Source organism: Rana temporaria, chromosome 2, assembly GCF_905171775.1.
Source record: "Rana temporaria chromosome 2, aRanTem1.1, whole genome shotgun sequence".
Taxonomy (NCBI): Eukaryota; Metazoa; Chordata; class Amphibia; order Anura; family Ranidae; genus Rana; species Rana temporaria.
Window position 1 is genome coordinate 379,746,353 of NC_053490.1, and position 21,245 is coordinate 379,767,597.

Here is a 21,245-nt window from a genome sequence, read left to right on the forward strand (position 1 = left end):
TCTTTTGGTGGTATTTGATCGCCTCTGCGGTTTTTATTTTTTGCGCTATAAACAAAAATATAGCGACAATTTTTTTAAAAAAACAATATTTTTTACTTGTTGCTGTAATAAATAGCCCAATTTTTTTTAAAAAAACATTTTTTTTCTCAGTCTAGGCGATACGTATTCTTCTACATAATTTTGGTAAATAAAATAAAAAAAATCGCAAGAAGCGTCTGGTTTGCGCAAAAGTTATTGCGCTTACAAAATAGGGGACAGAATTATTATTATTTTTTATTATTTTTTTTTACTACTAATGGCAGCGATCAGCATTTTTTTCGTGACTGCGACATTATGGCGGACACATCGGACACTTTTGACACATTTTTGGCGCCATTCACATTTATACAGCGATCAGTGCTATAAATATACACTAATTAATGTATAAATGTGACTGGCATTGAAGGGGTTAACACTAGGGGGTGAGGAAGGGGTTAAATGTGTACCCTGAATTGTGTTCTAACTGTGTGTGGAGGGGGGTGACTGGGGGAGGTGACCGATCTATGTCCCTATGTACAAGGGACACAGATCGGTCTCCTCTCTCCCCTGACTGGACGTGGATCTCTGTGTTTACACACAGAGCTCCACGTCTTGTCCCTGTAGCCGCCGATCCCGAGTGCCTGGCGGACATCACGGCCGCCAGGCACTCGCATCGGCATCTCAGCGATGCGGCGAGCACGCGCGTGCCGCCGACTGCGCGCGCAGGCCGTAAAAAAACGGCCAGTTAGAGAATTAGAACCACCCTGCGGCTGTATAAAGTCTTTATACGGCCATCGGGTAGTGGTTAATAACTAAACATGTTATGTTATTTATTTTCTAATATCTTCTTTTTCGCTGTGTTCAGTTCCCATCACTTCTGTGTAATCAGAACTTTTTTACCTCTGTTATAGCCCGAAGACCATTGCAGGCATTGGATTTGCTGTGCTACTCTTCTTTGTCGTGATTGTTACATTGATTTGCTGCTTTATGTGCTCTTGTTGTTATCTGTATCAGCGTCGCCACCAGCGCTCCACACCATACAGAGGTAAGACCATATTAAAAATTCTACCTGAATTTTTTTAATTCTCTACCTGGCCTTTATGCCCTCAACCGGCTGAATTATATACTCACCGGCCATTTTATTAGGTACACCTTGCCAGTACTGGGTTGGACCCCCTTTTGCATTCAGAACTGTCTTAATTCTTCATTGAATAGATTTAACAAGGTGTTGGAAACATTCCTCTGATTTTGATCTATATTGACATGATGGCATCACACATTTGCTGCACATCCATGATGCACATCTCCTGTTCCACCACATTCCAAAGGTGTTCTATTGGATTTGGTGACTGTGGTGGCCATTGGAGTACAGTGAACCCATTGTCATGTTTAATACACGAGTTTGAGATGATTTGAGCTTCGTGACATGGTGCATTATCCTGCTGGAAGTAGCCATCAGAAGATGGATACACTGTAGTCATAAAGGGATGGACATGGTCAGCAACAGTACTCAGGTAGGCCTTGATTTTTAAACGATGCTCAGTTGGTACTAAGGGGCCCAAAGTGTGCCAAGAAAATATCCCCCACACCATTACACAATTAGCTTGAACCATTGATACAAGGCAGGATGGATCCACGTTGTTTACGCCAAATTCTGACCCTACTATTTGAATGGGACAGCTGAAATCAAGTAGTGGCCAGTGAGTGTATGTGGTTGCCCAGGTTGCATGTTCTGAGCAATTATTGATCTTGACATCTCAACTCACATAAAAAGGAGCTGTTAGTGGCAACATTGTTTTTTTGATGGTCATCATTAACCAATCCTAAAAGTGCATTTCTGTGCTAAGTGAATTGTGGGCAAATCTGCTAGCGTCTAATAATATTTCTTGGAAACGTCCTTTATCTGTTGTTACTCAGCTTTAAATCTATGGGAGTCTCATAGAATTTGGGATTGTTCATAGTTCTGCTGTAATATAAAATGGAAAAAAAATCAGCACAGAAATTCAGAACTGTGGAACAGATTTGTGATAGCTGTACAGATGTGCACATCTTTTTTTAAATTCTCTTCTGGCGCTTCCAGCAGGGAAAAATGTAGGTTAGTTATCTTTGAATGATGGGGGCCATGGAGTTGTGTTTGCCATAATTACCCCTATCTGTTCTGTTAGGCAAATTTCATGCCATCAGTTGAACATTGTTCTAACAAAGGGGTAAATAATTAGATACAGAGTATCTTCATTGTATGTTAATGAGAGCTGGATTCAGCCAGTCTCCAGTCTTTGTTTTGGGACAGATCAAACTGAACTATTTGAGACATTTTTTGCAGTCAGCCATGACACCTTCTCCTTAGAAACATATTAACCACTTCAATACAGGGCACTTTCCCCCCTTCCAGCCCAGACCAATTTTCAGCTTTCAGCGCTGTCGCACTTTAAATCACAATTGCTTGGTCATGCAACACTGTACCCAAACAAAATTGTCATAATTTTGTCCCCACAAATAGAGATTTCTTTTGGTATTTGATCACCACTGGAGTTTTTATTTTTGCTAAACAAATAAAAAAAGACCAGGAAAAAAAATGATGGGCGCTGATGAGGCTGCACTGACGGGCACTGATAAGGCGGCACTGGTGAGGTGGCACTGATGAGGTGGCAATGATGATGCAGCACTGATAGGTGGCACTGAGCACTGTTAGGTGGCACTGATATGCAGCACTGATGGGCACTGATAGGCGACACTGATAGGCAGCACTGATCTGCACTGATAGATGGCTCTGATAGGCAGCACTGATGAGGCACTGGCAGGCTTTATTGCTGGGCACTGATTGGCATCTACAATGGGCACTGATTTGGCAATACTGGTGTCATGGGTGGTCATACCTGGTGGTCCTGGGTTGCCCTGGGTGGGCATCCATGATCGGCATCCCTGGTGGTCTTGGGTGGCATCCCTGGTGGTCCTATGTGGGCATCCTCAGGAGAGCTGCCGATCGGCTCTACTCGCGTCTGTTAGACGCAAGCGAGGAAAAGCCGATACGTGGCTTTTCCTGTGATTGGACACAGCTGATCACAGCTGTCAGAGATTCTTTACATAGATCGGAGATGTTATCCTGATCACGTCATATGAAGTAATATCGGTGTATGTTGTATAAATAGGAACACATAAACATTGTGTTTTTTTTTAACTGTACTTAAAGCGGAGTTCCACACAAAAATGAAACTTCCGCTGTAAGTACTGGTGACCCCCTGACATGCCACATTTGGCATGTCATTTTTTGGGGGGAGGAGCGAGTACCCTGTTTTTACAGGCACCCAGCTCCCATTTCCTCCCCTGGCACCGACAGGAAGTTCACCTCTCCCCCCTCCCTGCAATCTTCTGGGACACATCACAGGTCCCAAAAGATTGCCCGGCCATTCACAACGTGCAGCTCACGCATGCTCAGTGTGTGCCTGGCGCCCACAGTTATAATGTTGGCGCCATGGAGATGAGGGGGAGAGGAGCGAGGCTTTATGCGCCCACATTGCTGGACCGTAGGACAGGTGAATGTCTGGTTATTAAAAGTCAGCAGCTACACTTTTTGTAGCTGCTGACTTTTAAATGGGTGGAACTCCGCTTTAATTGTGATTGCTCAAGAAGCCTGTTCCCCTGTGTTTACAGCCTTTTGCACACTGCTTGAAGGTTTATCTAAGTTACCAAATTTGCCAGTTCTTATTGGAGATGCACTATTTACTCCACCCATTAATATTTGAGGTTACCTGTAACACATATATTGCTGGCAGACAAGTTTGGGAAAAAAATCCAGTAAATGGTTATAGATACTTAGCGATGGCTTAAAAGGAAAGTTTTGGCTTTATATTCAATGGGTATAGAAAAGAATCACATCAGTTTTTGTTTTATTTTTACTTGTTTTATCCAGCTGTATTTACTGCGACTTATAACATCCAAGTAAAAGATATAACACCAACATGTCAGAGAAAAAAAAATATATATTAAAAACAGAAGCACTGAGTTGGAAAAAGTATCACCCCCTTGTGTCAATATTTTGTTGAACAACCTTTTGCTTTAATTACAGCCTTTAGTCTGCTGGGTTATGTCTCTACTAACGTTGTACATCGAGACTTTGGAATATTTGCCCACTTTTCTTTGAACAGCTGCTCAAGTTCAGTTAAATTTGATGATGACCATTTGTGGACTGCAATCTTCAAGTCATTCCACAGATTTGCAGTGGGGTTTAAGTCTGGGCTCTGACTAAACCACGCAAGGACATTCAACTTTTTCTCCTTCGACCACTGTGTGGTCATTTTTGCTGTGTGCTTTGGGTCATTGTCATGTTGCAAGGTAAACTTTCTTCCCATTGTCAATTTTCTGGCAGACGGCAGCAGATTTTCCTTAAGAATTTGATGGTATTTTGTCCCATCCATTTTTCTTCTACCCTGACAAGTGATCCAGTCCCTGCTGCAGAGAAACATCCCTATAAACAGGATATTACCACCTCTGTGCTTTACTGTAGTAATGGTGTTATTTGGATGGTGAGCTGTATTGGATTTCCACCAGACATACCATTTGGTGTTGAGGCCAAATAATTCAACTTTGGTCTCATATGAGCATAACACCTTTTTATATCTGGCAAACCTCATTCGTGATTGCATGTGGCCTTTCTTGAGGAGTAGATTTTTTCTTCCAACCCTCCCATACAAGCCACAATTGTGGAGAATTTGTGATATTGTTGTGACACGCACACAGTAACCACTCTTTGTCATAAATTCCTGTAGCTGCTTCAGAGTTGCTGTAGACCTCCTGGTAGCCTCTTTGACCAGTTTCCTCCTGGCTTTCATCCAGTTTGGAGCGACATCCTGGTCCAAGGAGGGTCTGTGTTGTACCAAATATCTTCCACTTCTTAAGAGGGTCTGTGTTGTACCAAATATCTTCCACTTCTTAAAGTGGAGTTCTGCCTGGGGGAAAAATGTTTTTTATAGTCGGCAGCTACTGTAGCTGCTGACTTTTAATATAAGGACACTTACCTGTCCAGGAAACCCGCGATGTCGGCACCCGAAGCTGAACCGTCTTTCAGCTGCGGGTGCAGGTGCCGGCATTCTTGCTTCACAGCCTGTTTTCTACTGCAAATGCGAGTCGCACTTTGCTTTTAGAATGGTCAATGCTGTCTTCTGGGACGTGTGTGTCTCTCAGAAGGCAGCGGGGGGAGGAGGGCTGGACATTGCGTAGTTCGGCACACAGAGTGCGGCAATCTTTCCCCGGGAAGTGGGAGCATTTGACAGGTAACCACACACCCCTGAAAGGTACCAAATGGGGCACCGGGGGGGATCCGATCCACAAAAGTTCAATTTTGGGGTGGAACTCCGCTTTAATAATAGACTCCACTGTGCTTCTAGGAATTGATAAAGCCTGTGAAATGGTCATGTATCCATCTCCTGACTTGTGCCTGTCAGCAACTTTTGACAGTGCCTTGCCACCCATAGTTGATTGTTTGCTTCAGTTGCACTACCTGGGATTGATATGCTCCAGGAAATCTTTTCATGCTAAACTAATCATAATGACCACGGCTGATCACAGTTGAAAGTCAAATGGTTTTGTGTGCTATTGAGGAGGGGATTAGCTACCTAATTGGGTTTACAAATCATTTTTAGGAGGGGGTTCCAACTCGGTGATTATATTTTTGAATTATTTATTTTTTTCAGACATGTAAGTGTTATTTTTTTTTTTACTTGGATGTTATAAGTTGTACTGAGTAAATACAGCTGGATAAAACAAAAACTGTGTCTGTCTGTTTTTTCAGGCTGCAAAGCAACAAAATGTGATTATTTTAAAGGGATGTGATTATTTTCTATACCCTCTGTATACACTGGATAAACCTCTAGTATAAAAAATGCAGACATCTAGAGGTGCCTGCATTGGTGCATATACACATGCAGAGGGTGTTTATAACCATCACTATTTTTATTCACATGGTTTAAATCGCCTTAAAAAAAATAAGAAGAAATTAAAAAAACTTTCTGTAGTTGCTCAAGCACCATTGGCCATGTTATAGTTAGTCCTAACTCCTGTCTTTGCCAGTGTAATGCCCCATACACACGATCTGAAAATCGGACGACAGATCGTCCGACTTTTTTTGTTTACTAGTCGCAAGTAGAAATTTAATAGGTTACTAAAGTCACAAATTCTCGTACGACAGAAAAAAAAAATCGGCAGTGATGTCATGTGTTGTAATCTGTTTGTGTTGTATTTTTGGACGACAACTGTACTGACTAAACGAAAATCGCACGATTAGGTACCGTACAAGGAACATTTTTGTGCATGTCCGATAAAATAATATCGGATGAACTGTCATGTTCGGCTCACGGAAGCCCTGTACTAACGATCCGATTGTTCCTCGGACGACATTTTTCGTACGATATTTGGATCGTGTGTACGGGCCATAAATGTGAACAAAAGCAATGGTTAAACTAAATTGAATTCATATGCTGAATACTATCATTGCATGTTTTGAGTCCAAAGGGTTAATCAGAATGAATGTTTTTTTGTTGATAGTAGGCCATTAACAATTGCAGTAAATCAAATGAAGTTTGGTTATAATCTACAGTAAGTGTTTTTTCTTTTCTTCTTCATATGTTGAAAGGATGAACGTTTAACGTGAATACATTTTCTGGATTATGTTCTCTTTTGCCAGCTCAAGAAATCCAGATGTCGGGTGTTTCCCAGCAACCTCTTTATCCTACACAACCTCCTTATCCAACCCAGTCTCCTTATCCAACCCAGTCTCCTTATCCAACCCAGGCTCCTTATCCAACCCAGCTTCCATACCCAATGCAGCCTCCATATGCCCCACAACCTTATCCAATGGATCCCAAGTTTGCACCACCTCAGCCTGGATATGAACCTGTGCCTATGTACCCAGAAAGTGGACCAACATCCCAGTATCCTGTATATTCTCCAGCACCTCCGATGTACAATCCAAACTGTAAGCTATATGTTGCATAATAAATAGTGATGTGTTTTGGCCATTTAGGGAAAAATATACATATTCGTTTTAATGCAGATATCCTCATCTCTGTTCAGCACTGTGACCTGAGGGAAATTCCTGGCCAGACCTGTCCCATGGGGACGCCATAGCCCTGTGTACAGTACAACTTCAGCAACTTATAGCTTACACAGTAATAGGCATGGTGTTGTGACAGAGTCACTTTAATAAAGACTTCTCATCAGTTGCTGGGAGTGGTAGAAAGGGTTTTCTGCCACTCCCAGCAACTGATCAGAAGTCTTTATTAAAGTGACTCTTTCACAACACCATGCCTATTAAGATATTTATCTCAAGTTGACCCATGCAAGTATATTTTAGCCTGCAGATGTTTGCAAAATCTTTGGCCTGCTGTGCTGAAAACAGACCATTCATTTAACCTCTTTGACACTTCTAGTACATGTCAGGGGGTTAATGTTCCAGACACACACCCGCTCCTCTTACCTGGCCCTAATATCCACTAATGATCTGGCAAGGGCTTTGAAAGCTGTGTGTGATATGCTATGACAGTATCTGCAGATCATAATCCTCAGTTTTTTTACTTATTGTATATACTCGAGTATAAGCTGAGTTTTTCAGCACATTTCTTTGTGCTAAAAATGCCCCCCCTCGGCTTATACTCGAGTCACCTTTTTGCGCCTGATCTCCCGGACTTTGGGGACCCAGTACCGGCCGTCTGTAGGTTCCCATGGACCCCAAACTTGGCACACATGTGGCCCCACTCTTCCTCTACAAGTGTGCAAAGTTGTTGTCTGGGGGATCCATGGCTGGGGAGCACCGATTTTTCAAAGTCGGGCACCCCTTCCATAGACTCCCATGTTAAACATCAGTCTAGTCATGGGCACAGTGAGGTATAGGCACAGTGAGGCATGGGTTCTTGTCAAAATTACTGTCTTTTGATATGTGTGTGTAACGGTGGTCACTGGTCTATGTGTATTCCTTCCCTCCTGAATCTGGCATTAAAACAACTTATCAGGACTTCAGAAAAAGGTGTTGCATATATTTCTCAATGAATAATATGGTGCTGAGGAGGAATTCCCCCACAACTTAGGAGATGAGGACTTGCATATAATAGTGCTGACACTGCTACTTTACTTGTAATGAGGGACAAAGTCATTTTTCAGGTCTTCTTCATAGTGCTGAAAGCTCACCCTCTCTCATGCTCTACAAATTAGGACTGGCCACTGAGGCAGATCATCATAGCAGTGGGCCAGTAGGTATTGGTTTGAGGCTTAGTAGAGAAGCAGGGGATACTGAAAGTTGCTGCAGGTATTCTCGCTTTAGTTCTGCTACCAGATTTACCCACAAATATCCCCAGGTGGACAGACTAGTAGAGAAGCTGGGGATACCAAAAGATGCTGCAAGTATACTCTCTCCAGCTCTGCTACCAGATATACCCATAAATGCCCCAGGTGCACAGACTAGTAGAGAAGCAGAGGATACTGAAAGCTGTTGCAGGTATTCTCTAGTTCGGCTACCGGATTTACCCACAAAGGTCCCCAGGTGGACAGACTAGTAGAGAAGCAGGGGGTACTAAAAGCTGCTGCAGGTATTCTCTATTTAGTTCTGCTACCAGATTTACCCTCAAATGTCCCCAGCTGGGCAGACAAGGCATAATAAGAAAAAAAGTGAGTGAATGCTTTTATGGTAAATAGGTTTATGTTAAGTTTTTAATTACATGAGTACATTGTGAAACCATATTACACAAGGATTATGTGACTCCTAATTAGTAGCATAGAAAAATGTATATACCAGGGATATGCAATTAGTGGACCTCCGGCTGTTAACCACTTCCTTACTGGGCACGTATACCCCTTCCTGACCAATATTTTTTACTTGTTACCATAATAAATATCCCATTTTTTTTAAAAATAATAATATTTTTTTTCTCAGTTTAGGCCGATACGAATTCTTCTACATATTTTTGGTAAAAAAAAAAAAATCGCAATAAGCGACTGGTTTGCGCAAAAGTTATAGCGCTTACAAAATAGGGGACAGAATTATTATTCATTTTTATTATAATTTTTATTTACTAGTAATGGCGGTGATCTGCGATTTTTATTGGGACTGCGACGTTATGGCGGACACATCGGACACTTTTGACACATTTTTGGCGCCATTCACATTTATACTGCGATCAGTGCTATAAAAATGCACCGATTACTGTATAAATGTGACTGGCAGTGAAGGGGTTAACACTAGGGGGGCATGGAAGGGGTTAAATGTATTCCCTGGGTGTTGTTCTAACTGTGGGGGGAGGGGGGTGACTGGGGGAGGTGACCGATGCTGTGTCCCTCTGTACAAGAGACACAGATCGGTCTCCTCTCTCCCTGACAGGACGTGGAGCTCTGTGTTTACACACAGAGCTCCACATCTTGTCCCTGTAGCCGGCGAGTGCCTGGCGGACATCGCGGCCGCCAGGCACGCGCATCGGTATCTCAGGAATGCGGCGGGTGCGCGCGCCGCCGGCGGCGCTCGCGCGCCCTCTAGTGGCCTGGAAGAGCGGAGGACGCATATATGCATCCTGTTAGAGATTTAGAACCACCCTGCGGCCGCACATATTCGTACGGCCGTCGGGAAGTGGTTAAAGAACTACAAGTCCCATGAGGCATAACAAGACTCTGACAGCCACAAGCATGACACCCAGAGGCAGAGGCATGATGGGACTTGTAGTTTTGCAACAGCTGGAGGTCTGCTAATTGCATATCCCTGGTATATACTTTCTCTAATCTGAATACAAGTCTGATGAGTACATTCAGTAGACCAACAATGAAAATCGATGTGTCACAGGGCAAAGACTGTTCAGACTACATACAGATCAGGAAAATGTTACTGCAAATCTTTTAGGTAAACTTCACAATAGTAATTTTTTTTTTATTCTTTTTCATCCTTAGTTGCCGGTCCACCTCCAAACACAATGTATCCTGGGCAGTGACGACAAGAGTGGAGGAATATTATTTCATTATCTTGACTTGTTTTGCTCTATTGGTTGTGGATTTTTGTCGGAGGAACATCCTGTATTACATACTGTGTGACTTTAAGCATTTCATTGCTCCACCATGAAAAATGCTTTCTTTGTACACCCAATTCACTTGGTCATGCCACAAAGATGAAAGATTCTTTGAGCACATTGTCTTCTTGCAGGCTGCAGAAATATTCATTATCAGGTTGAGTTGCATGGTTACCTTCACTAAAGTTACTGGAACACATTTTACTAATGTCTGTTGTGGATGTAATAATGATACATTATGTGTCGGACTTCAATTCTTTTCAGACTTAAAGTGAAATTATATTAACCTGTGTATGTGAACTGCCACCAAGATGTTGCACCAAGCACTCAGATATCCCAACATGCATCAATAGAGTCTCCCAAGAAGAGGTGAATTATGGAAATCTTAATTTCACTTAAAAATGTGCTGCTTTGTCCCACCTCCCACGCTTCACTATTGGTCAGTAAAGCAACCCGTCATTTGAGGATCTACTGGGAAAGGCATGGGGGGGGGGGGGTAGTAAGTCACAACTGCCGAGGTGAAGTCAAGATTTTCCATTTAGAGTACCACAGGTTTTAGGGCTTGCCAGGTACTTTAGAAGTTATTAAGCTATTTTAGAAGTTATTAAGCTATTTCATTGTACCTTACCGGCGTGCATTAACATCTTGATGCCAGTTTGAAAAAAAAATAATAATGTACATTTCAAAGTTGCTGGATATAGCTGCTGCTGTAAGAGCGCTGAATGTAAAGAATGTATTTTTAAGTTAAACTACAATATTTTTTACAGTAAATAAATATTACTGTTCTGTTATTTTAAACATTTTAAATGGTGTCTCGATTTATCTTATGCTAGGCCTTATGCCGTGTACACACGATCGGATTTCTGATGGAATAGAATTTGTTGGATTTTTTCGTCGGAAATCCGATGAAGCTGACTTTCATAAGTCTTGCATACACACTATCAGACTAAATTCCGACCGTGCCAAAACGCGGTGACGTAAAAAAAACACTACGAGGAGCCGAAAAAAATTAAGTTCAATGTTTCCGAGCAACTTGATTCTGAGCATGCGTGGATTTTTCTCCGGTGGAGTTCCATACAGACGATGGGAATTTACTATCGTTTTTTTATCCATCGGAAAAATTTAAAACATGTTCTATTTTTTTACACCGATGGAAAAAATACCTATGGGGCCCACACATGATCGGTTTGTCCAAAGAAAAAAATTAATCGGACTGTTTTCATCGGATAAACCGATCGTGTGTACACGGCATGAGGCATAAAAACCTAATAATGCTTCCCATAATAACTACATGCCTGCCATCTTACATTTTCGAATCTGTAAGAAATAATGCTGCAATTGAACAAATACTTAATCTGTTCTTTGTTCTAGTTTTTAGATTTTTTTTTTTTTTTTTTTTCATAGGCACGCTCAGTTGTGCATATACTGCAGTAACCAGAAAACAATTTAACCACTTAAGCCCCGGACCAATATGCTGGCTAAAGACCCAAGGGGTTTTTACAGTTCGGGACTGCGTCGCTTTAACAGACAATTGCGCGGTCGTGCGACGTGGCTCCCAAACAAAATTGGCGTCCTTTTTTCCCCACAAATAGAGCTTTCTTTTGGTGGTATTTGATCACCTCTGCAGTTTTTATTTTTTGCGCTATAAACAAAAATAGAGCGACAATTTAAAAAAAAATTCAATATTTTTTACTTTTTGCTGTAATAAATATCCCCCAAAAACATATATACATTTTTTTTTTTCCTCAGTTTAGGCCGATACGTATTCTTCTACCTATTTTTTGTAAAAAAAATCGCAATAATCGTTTATCGGTTGGTTTTCGCAAAATTTATAGCGTTTACAAAATAGGGGATAGTTTTTTTGCATTTTTTTTTTTTTTTTTTTTTTTTACAAGTAATGGCGGCGATCAGCGATTTTTTTCGTGACTGCGACATTATGGCGGACACTTCGGACAATTTTGACACATTTTTGGGACCATTGTCATTTTCACAGCAAAATATGCATTTAAATTGCATTCTTTATTGTGAAAATGACAGTTGCAGTTTGGGAGTTAAACACAGGGGGCGCTGTAACATTTAGGGATCACCTAGTGTGTGTTTACTAGTGTAGGGGGGTGTGGCTGTAGGACTGACACCATCGATCGAGTCTTCCCTATATAAGGGATCACTCGATCGATGCGCGCCACAGTGAAGCACGGGGAAGCCGTGTTTACACACGGCTCTCCACGTTCTTCAGCTCCGGGGAGCGATCGCGACGGAGCGGCTAAAAACAAATAGCCGCGCCGTCGTCCCGGAACGCTCCCCGAGTGGACCCGACCTCCGCATGTACGGGGGGGGGGTCCCGATCGGACCACCCACCCACGTCTAGCAGAGGACGTACAGGTACGTGGATGTGCCTGTCCGTGCCATTCTGCTGACGTAAATGTACATGAGGAGGTCGGGAACTGGTTAACAGTGACAGGGGTGCTTACGATGGTCAGCTTTTATTCTTTTATGTAACACCTTTATCCCAAAAAGGAGAAAAACTGTTGTTGTTACTGCTTTTAAAGTGTTTGCTATAGTTCAGCTTCAATTTGTGTAGTGTATCTAGATCTTAGTACATTTAACACTTTGATTTTGGGTTTAAAGTGGGAGTAAACTCCCTTGTATGATTTTTACCTATAGGTAAGCCTATAATAAGGCTTACCTATAGGTACAATAAATATCTCCTAAACATGCACTGTTTAGGAGATATTTACTTTAGATGCAGCTGGTGACGTCACCGGCTCTTGTGCTCTGAAGGAACGGCACACCCGTGCCATTCCTTCAGAGCTGAGCTGTAAACAGTGACTCCCGCGTGCATGCGTGGAAGTGACGTCATCGCTGGCTCGGCCATTCATATCACCAAAACCCCTGAACCTGAAAGGAAGACCGGGAGAAGATAGAAGAGCCTTCAGCAGTGACAGCGTGCCACCGGAGGACTTCGTTTTCAGGTAAGTCTGTCATAATATGCTAGTATACGATGCATACTAGCACATTATGACTTAAACTGTCCTGGGCCTTTTTTGTTTTATGCAGTTTACTACCGCTTTAAAAGAAAACTACCAGATGTCATTTTGGTACCTGCTCTTGCCTCCAATGGAAGCTTACATAAAACATACATGCCAAATATATCCATTTTGGTAAAGGAATAGAAGCTGTCACCTAGATGTGAATGGTTTTAGTATTCATTGATCATTGATTCTGCTGAGTAATAGCATCTCTGTGACAAAATTGCAAAGCAAAAACAGTGCAGACAAGTCTTTCTGGAGAATGACATCTCCTGTGCACAGATCAACATGCTTGACGGCCTTGATGTATCTCTTTAGATACAAATCAGCACAATCACAAGGAAAGGATCAGCTGAGCAAGTGGTAATGTAAATGTATCATCATGAATCAGCAATACTAAATGCCTGTAGAGCAGAATAAATAAAGAGCAACAGTTCCACTAAAACAGTAATGGTAAGACTCCAACTTGAAAAAAAATGAAAAGAAACTAACATGTTTCAGAGCAACCCTCACTCCCTCATCACAAGTTCATTGGAAATTATTAGGAAATATAAATTAAAATTAACCTAGGGCCAGAGTATGGGCATTACAGTAATGACAAGCGCCAAATTAGCTTTAAAACAAGCCCTCCCTGACCTCTGTAGCTGCAAGTACTATGAAGCAATTAATTTCATCCCCAAAGATTATGACAGAGAAAGCAGGTTTTAGTCATTTCTAAACATCATACAGCACCTGTTTACCCTACAAGGCTGGTGTGCTTCCAAGGGACAGCTCCAAGAAAAAGCGAGGGAAGATCCTGAGATTTCAATGTATTTGTTGTCTTTGTTGAGGATGGATTTCTCCACAGTTCATCCAGTGAATGATGCAGAATCTGTTTTTTAAGGACTTCTGTGTCAATACGGCTGCCAAAATCTGAAGGGATTTCAGCATCCAATAAGATATGCCATACTCCCCAAGATGGCTGACTGGAGCCTATAGTAGGAGACAAACTAGTTCTCAATACCAGCCTAAAAATATGGCACAGTGCTATCTTCAGGTCGATGGCTATACTGCAGCCGAAAACCTGCCTACACTCCCCACTTTCTAAAAGGATGCAGTCCTTGGTATAACATTCAATCATACAAAGTGTGAGAAACTGCAATAAAACTAGCATACACTGTAAGGAACATGTATAAAGAATAAACCTTTTTAAGTAATATACGACAGGCATCGCAGTTCCCAGACTTCAATGTTCGTGAAAATATGTAGATAGATTTTAAACATGCAGTGAAAAATAACCAGGGAATATTTTCTGAACGTTGAATATATGCCAAGGAATAGTTTGATAAAATCCTAAAAAATAAACAAAAACTGTCTTCTGGCTACAAGAATCTTTTGGAGGCTGTCATTATTGCACAAGAGAGTTTCACAAAGCACTGACAGACAGTGTTTCAAACTTTTGGACATACCACATTTTATGTATTATTTTTTCAGCCTGTTAAAATAAGCAAATAACTAACAATTGTGTGTTCAAATATAAAGAAATGTACACATGTCAAGATTGGATTTGCTCCTTTGCCTTTTTAACCCAGGAAAAAGCCACAAAGCATGTCATTTGACCAGGGGTACCCAAACTAAGAGCCCTTTCACACGTACGGACCGTATGTCCGCATTTTCATCCGTCCGTTGCGGATGAAAACGGGACATACATGGGTCCCTATGTGATTACGGGTGTCAGTGGATGACTATCCGCTGACACCCGTAATTTGTCTGCCTCCGCAAAGATCCGCATTTTCGGACAAAGAAAACCCTATTTTTCTTCCGTCTGCGGGATCGGATCGGATGAACATGGACATACGGTCCGTGTTCATCCGATTCCCCATAGGGGAGAGCGGAGGAAAGACGGGGCGGTCCCTGCACAGTGTGCGGGGACCGCCCTGTCAGCTGCCAGCTCAGCGGGGATTTTACGGAGGATCCCCACTGAGCTGTACGGACACACGAAGGCGGATCATTACTGATCCGCCCCATGTGAAAGGGCCCTTAGACCCTAAGGGCCCTTTCACACGTACGGACCGTATGTCCGCATTTTCATCCGTCCGTTGCGGATGAAAACGGGACATACATGGGTCCCTATGTGATTACACCCGTAATTTGTCCGCCTCCGCAAAGATCCTATTTTTCTTCCGTCTGCCGGATCGGATCCGCTCTCCCCATAGGGGAGAGCGGAGGAAAGACAGGGCGGTCCCTGCACAGTGTGCGGGGACCGCCCTGTCAGCTGCCAGCTCAGTGGGGATTTTACGGAGGATCCCCGCTGAGCTGTACGGACACACGGAGGCGGATCATTACTGATCCGCCCTGTGTGAAAGGGCCCTAAGTGTGCTTTGTTTCTGAGAGGACAAGTCCCTGATAAATGCAATGACCATCAAGTCACTGTAAAGAGTTGTTCATTGTCAATGGACAATGTCACAGGACAGCCATCAACTGGTGACGCAGTGTTTACATCACCCAGGTGTGAACAAAACTATAATTTCGCAACTACAAGTACTGTAGCTGCTGCCTTTTACAAAATATGTACTTACCAGCCCAAGAAGTACAGTGATGTCTTTCTACAACCCAAAGTCTTTAGCGCTGTTTTTGTTCCCACATTGCCATCTTGGATTTGAGTGCCGATTGTGACATCCTGATCGGTCACAACCAGGCCTCTACTGTGCACTCGCAAGAAGTGGTGGCTGGATCAGGCTGTCCTGATGTGATTCCAGGAGGCTGCCGGCAGGGGTGAGTAGATCTAGAACATTTTATTCTGGCCTAGGCAAGATGAAAATGGTACTTGCTGCCTCCCCAAAAAGAAAAAAAAAGCTTTCCAAGTGTGTAAAAGGGCAGGGGTAGTCCAAGAATTAAAGTGATTATAAACGATCACCTTGTAAAACAACCCATTCAGTTTAAAATGGAATCGAAAGGAAAAATATTTTTGTAAAAATATATAAAAAAACATAAATACCTTTTTTTCCTTTTAATTGAAGAGATCACATTCCCTCTGTTCTCAGCTGCATAAGAGCTGGGGGAGGAGAAGCAGCTCACTGAGCTTCCCAGTGAATGGCTGTTCAGCGGGGGGCATGTCAGGACAAGTCTAATCATTGGAGGAGCATACACTGAGTTCCCATCATAGCTAGAGAACTGACCACGATAAGCTATCCTGCTTAGTGTGGCCAGTATTTAATTTGAAAGCAAGGGGACTAGCAGAAACACCAGGGATTTCACATAAATAAAGTAATACAAAGAGAACAGGATACTTTCTCATACAAGCACATGGTACAGCAGGAACATATCAGGAATATAAAGTGTTGGGGTAACAAACACTTTAAGCAATCTCCAAAAGGAGAATGAAGGTCCCAATTTAACTGTACTGCAGTGGTTATCGACCCTGTTCTCAGGGCCCACTAACAGGCCAGATTTTATGTATTACCTTGGGGAGATGCAGACTAGAATACTGCAATCACTGAGAAGAAAATGATATCACCTGTGATGTATTTCAGTTATCTTGCAAACCTGGCCTGTTATGCCGCGTACACACGATCAGTCCATCCGATGAGAATGGACCGATGGACCGTCGTCATAGGTTAACCGATGAAGCTGACTGATGGTTCGTCTCGCCTACACACCATCGGTTAAAATACCGATCGTGTCAGAACGCGCTGACGTAAAACACAACGACGTGCTGTAAAAAAACCAAGTTCAATGCTTCCAAGAATGTGTCAACTTGATTCTGAGCATGCATAGATTTTTAACCACTTAAGACCTGGACCTTTAGGCAGCTAAAGGACCCGGCCAGGTTTTGTGATTCGGCACTGCGTCGCTTTAACAGACAATTGCCCGGTCGTTCGATGTGGCTCCCAAACAAAATTGGCGTCCTTTTTTCCCCACAAATAGTGCTTTCTTTTGGTGGTATTTGATCACCTCTGCGGTTTTTATTTTTTGCACTATAAAACAAAAATAGAGCAACAATTTTGAAAAAAATTCAATATTTTAAACTTTTTGCTATAATAAATATCCCCCAAAAATATATAAAAAAAAAATTTTTTCCCTCAGTTTTATTCTTCTACCTATTTTTGTTAAAAAAAATCGCAATAAGCGTTTATCGGTTGGTTTGCTCCAAATTTATAGTGTTTACAAAATAGGGGATAGTTTTATTGCATTTTTATTAATTCCTTTTTTTTTACTACTAATGGCGGCGATCAGCGATTTTTTTCGTGACTGCAACATTATGGCGGACACTTCGGACAATTTTGACACATTTTTGGGACCATTGTCATTTTCACAGCAAATTGCATTTAAAATGCATTGTTTACTGTGAAAATTACAATTGCACAACCAGTTAACCACAAGGGGGCGCTGAAGGGGTTATGTATGACCTAATATGTGTTTCTAACTGTAGGGGGTGTGGCTGTAGGTGTGACGTCATCGGTTGTGTATTCCTATAAAAGGGATCACACGATCGATGATGCCGCCACAGTGAAGAACGGGGAAGCTGTGTTTACACACAGCTCTCCCCGTTCTTCAGCTCCGGGGACCGATCGCGGGACTCCAGCGGCCATCGGGTCACGGAGATTCGGACTGGGTCGTGGGCGCGCGCCCGCGACCCATGGCTCGGCACTAGCACAGGATGTACCTGTACGTGCATGTGCCCAGCCGTGCCATTCTGCTGACGTAAATGTGCAGAAGGCGGTCCTTAAGTGGTTACCGATGGTTGTGCCTACTAACGATCGTTTTTTTCCCATCGGTTAGGAATCCATAGGTTAAATTTAAAGCAAGTTGGCTTTTTTTTACCGATGGTTAAATAACCTATGGGGCCCACGCACGATCGGTTTTGACCGATGAAAACGGTCCATCAGACCGTTGTCATCTGGTTAACCTATCGTGTGTACGAGGCCTTAGTGGGCCCTGAGGACAGGGTGGATGACCACTGATGTACTGCACCTTCAAGACTAACTGCTTGTCTGCAGTAAGTACAGAAATAGAGACACCAGCTAACTAAGTCCTAATAGTCTACTAGCTATGATGTATTCAAAAGGCCATTTCAGCAAATGTAATTTTCTAATGCAATAATCATAATTTAATAACATAGCAAGACTGAATTGTTTAGTTGGACTAACATATCACAAAAGTATGCAGCCTTGTTGCTTTTAAACTTAAAGTTGTGAAAAGATGCCAAATTCATCAGCAAAACACATAAAGCTGTTTCTTTTCCCCCGTCTATTAAAGATAATATATGGCCATGGCCTTAGCTATTTTTCATGTTTCTCAGTCTTCTTGCTATGCCATTTCATCCCCCAAACATTCTCACCCTCCCTTGCCTTGTGAATAGAGAACAAGTTGCTGTGATTTCCTTATATGGCCAATTGAAGCATAAAGTATCTTTTCCCTGTCAGAGATACACGCAGTGCCAGACAACATATTCCAGAGAGGCTGGTGGAAGAGTTTAATTACACATGCATTTAAAATCTTTATTAAGCTCTTGAAACATTTAATTTTCCACAACAGATTTACATGTCAAAAATATATAAATTTATACCTGTGCAAATGTATTTTTACTTTAAATACAGTGATACTCAGTACCCATCAATATCTTCTTACACAGCTTTTCTAAGCTATGCTTGATCTGTTAACCAGTTCACAATGGAGAGGGTAACAGAGGGAAGTCCTTCTAGCATTATGTGATAGACATAGTTTTGTCTTTTCGAAAAGAACTGTAACTTACCGTTTACTTAGAATACAGCAATCCAAAGTAAACAACAAGATCCATATATCCATCTAAGATATTGCACTGATTATGTGGCATTGATCACTATGGTTTCATTTCGCTCAAGGGAACCCTCAAAATGGGAATACAAACCATGCATGTCTAATTTAAAGTGACGCTAAACTCTCAGCCTCCTCCAAATCTATAAATTCCTTTTTTTACCGCAACCACGATCCAACTTTCTGTCATAGGCTGGCTACCTTTGTTCGTCATGGTTCCACTGTATGTAGGAACTTAGTCACCCTCTTCTGCTCGTTCCCACAATGGACTATGGAAAATGTACTATGGGATTTGTAGAATTCATAGAGCAGTGCACATGACCTTCAACTAATGTGCACTTCTCCTTCCAAATAAATGGAATTGAAGAAGAAGTGGAGAGGTTCAGAAGCTCACGGGATTATTTAGGCCTTGTACACACGATAGGATAGCCAGAGGACAACGGTCTAAAGGACCATTGTCTGAGGCCCCGTACACACGTCCGAGAAACTCGACGGGCAAAACACATCGTTTTGCTCGTCGAGTTCCTTGTGAAGCCGCCGAGGATCTCAGCGAGCCGAAATTTCCCATTGAACAACGAGGATATAGAGAACATGTTCTCTATTTGGCCCGACGAGATCCTCGTGGCTTCCTCGGCCAAAAGTGTACACACGACTGGGTTTCTCGGCAGAATACAGCTCCGATCGAGTTTCTGGCTGAATTCTGCCGAGAAACTCGATCGTGTGTACGGGGCCTTAGGTTAACCTATGAAGCTGACTGATGGTCCGTTGTGCGTACACACCATCAGTTAAAAAAACGATCGTGTCAGAACGCGGTGCCGTAAAACACAACGACGTGCTGAAAAAACGAAGTTCAATGCTTCCAAGCATGCGTCAACTTCATTCTGAGCATGCGCGGGTTTTTAACCGATGCTTTTGCATACTAGCGATCGGTTTTGACCTGTCCATCGGTTAAATTTTAAAGAAAGTTCTCATTTTTTTAATCTAAGGTTAACTAACCTATGGGGCCTACACACGATCGGTTTGGGCTGATGAAAACTGTCCTTCAGATCGCTGTCCTCTGGCTATCCTATTGTGTGTACAAGGCCTTAGTGTCACTTTAAGGCTGGATTCATAGATGTAGCATTATAAAAGGACATCTTTAATGGGTGTTTTACTAGGCTTTACTGTGTTATTGTGCGTTTTGCTGGGGTTTTTTTCACATTGAAAAACACAAGCTCTAGAAGTACTCTAATGCCCTGTACACACGATCGGTTCATCCGATGAAAACGGTCTGATGGATTTTTTCATCAGATATCCGATGAAGCTGACTTTCATCAGTCTTGCCTACACACCATTGGTTAAAAAAACGATTGTGTCAGAACGCGGTGACATAAAACACAACAACGTGCTGAGAAAAATGAAGTTCAATGCTTCCGAGCATGCGTCGACTTGATTCTGAGCATGCATTGATTTTTAACCGATGGATTGCCCCACAGACGATCGTTTTTTTCTATTGGTTTTTTAACCATCAGATAATTTTAAAACAGGTTCTAAGTTTTTTCACAAAAAAAAAAACTGATGGGGCCCACACACGATCGGTTCGTCTGATGAAAACGGTTGTTTTCATCAGACGAACCGATCGTGTACGCGGCATAAAAGTAGAATCCTTATAACACCATAATGTGATTCCAGTCTCAAATGCCACTCTACTGATTCAGCAAACAGCAATGGATGGTGTCCCAAGATTATTAATCCCAAGTCACCTTTATTTGCTATCTTCTGGTTGACCATACAAAGAGAATAGCTGTTAAATAATACAAGCCATTCAGATACAGTCATAACTCTATACATGACGTGTAGATGATCGGTTTTGGAGACCAGCATTATATTTGGTAGAGATACAATGCATTGCTACAGTTTTCTGCTGATACAGCAGAAGTCAGCCAGAAAGGGCCGGTCTGTAGTGATTCCATATTATGGGGCAGATCCATGTAGATCGGCGCTTCTCTCCCCCGGGCGCAGCGTATCTAAGATACACTACGCCGCCGTAACTTTTTTTTTTTTTCAAATCCACAAAGAATGCGCGCCGTAAGTTACGGCGGCGTAGTGTATCTTTGACGGCGTAATGGCGCGGCATTCAAATATCTGTGATGGGGGCGTGTTTTATGTAAATACGTTGTGACCCGACGTAAACAACGTTTTTTTTTAACTGCACATGCGCCGTCCGTGGGGGGATCCCAGTGCGCATGCTTGAAATGAAACCGGAACAAGCCAATGTTTAAGACGGTGACGTCATTCTACGCAAATCCCCATTCGCGAACGACTTACGCAAACGACGTAAAAAATTCAAAATGCGAGGCGGGAACGACGGCCATACTTAACATTGAGTACGCCTCATAATAGCAGG

The 21,245-nt window shown here is 42.3% G+C and overlaps 1 protein-coding gene across 1 annotated transcript in view; it reads left to right on the forward strand.

Annotated features, from left to right (window-relative positions):
• Window positions 1–10,862, forward strand: part of SHISA4 (shisa family member 4) — a 49,552-nt gene extending 38,690 nt beyond the window's left edge. The window contains exons 3-5 of the mRNA XM_040337841.1: window positions 930–1,063; window positions 6,698–6,988; window positions 9,940–10,862. Coding sequence (XP_040193775.1) covers window positions 930–1,063; window positions 6,698–6,988; window positions 9,940–9,980 — 466 coding nt within the window. The 3' untranslated portion in view covers window positions 9,981–10,862. The remainder of the gene's footprint in view (window positions 1–929; window positions 1,064–6,697; window positions 6,989–9,939) is intronic.
• The last annotated feature ends 10,383 nt before the right edge of the window (window positions 10,863–21,245 follow it).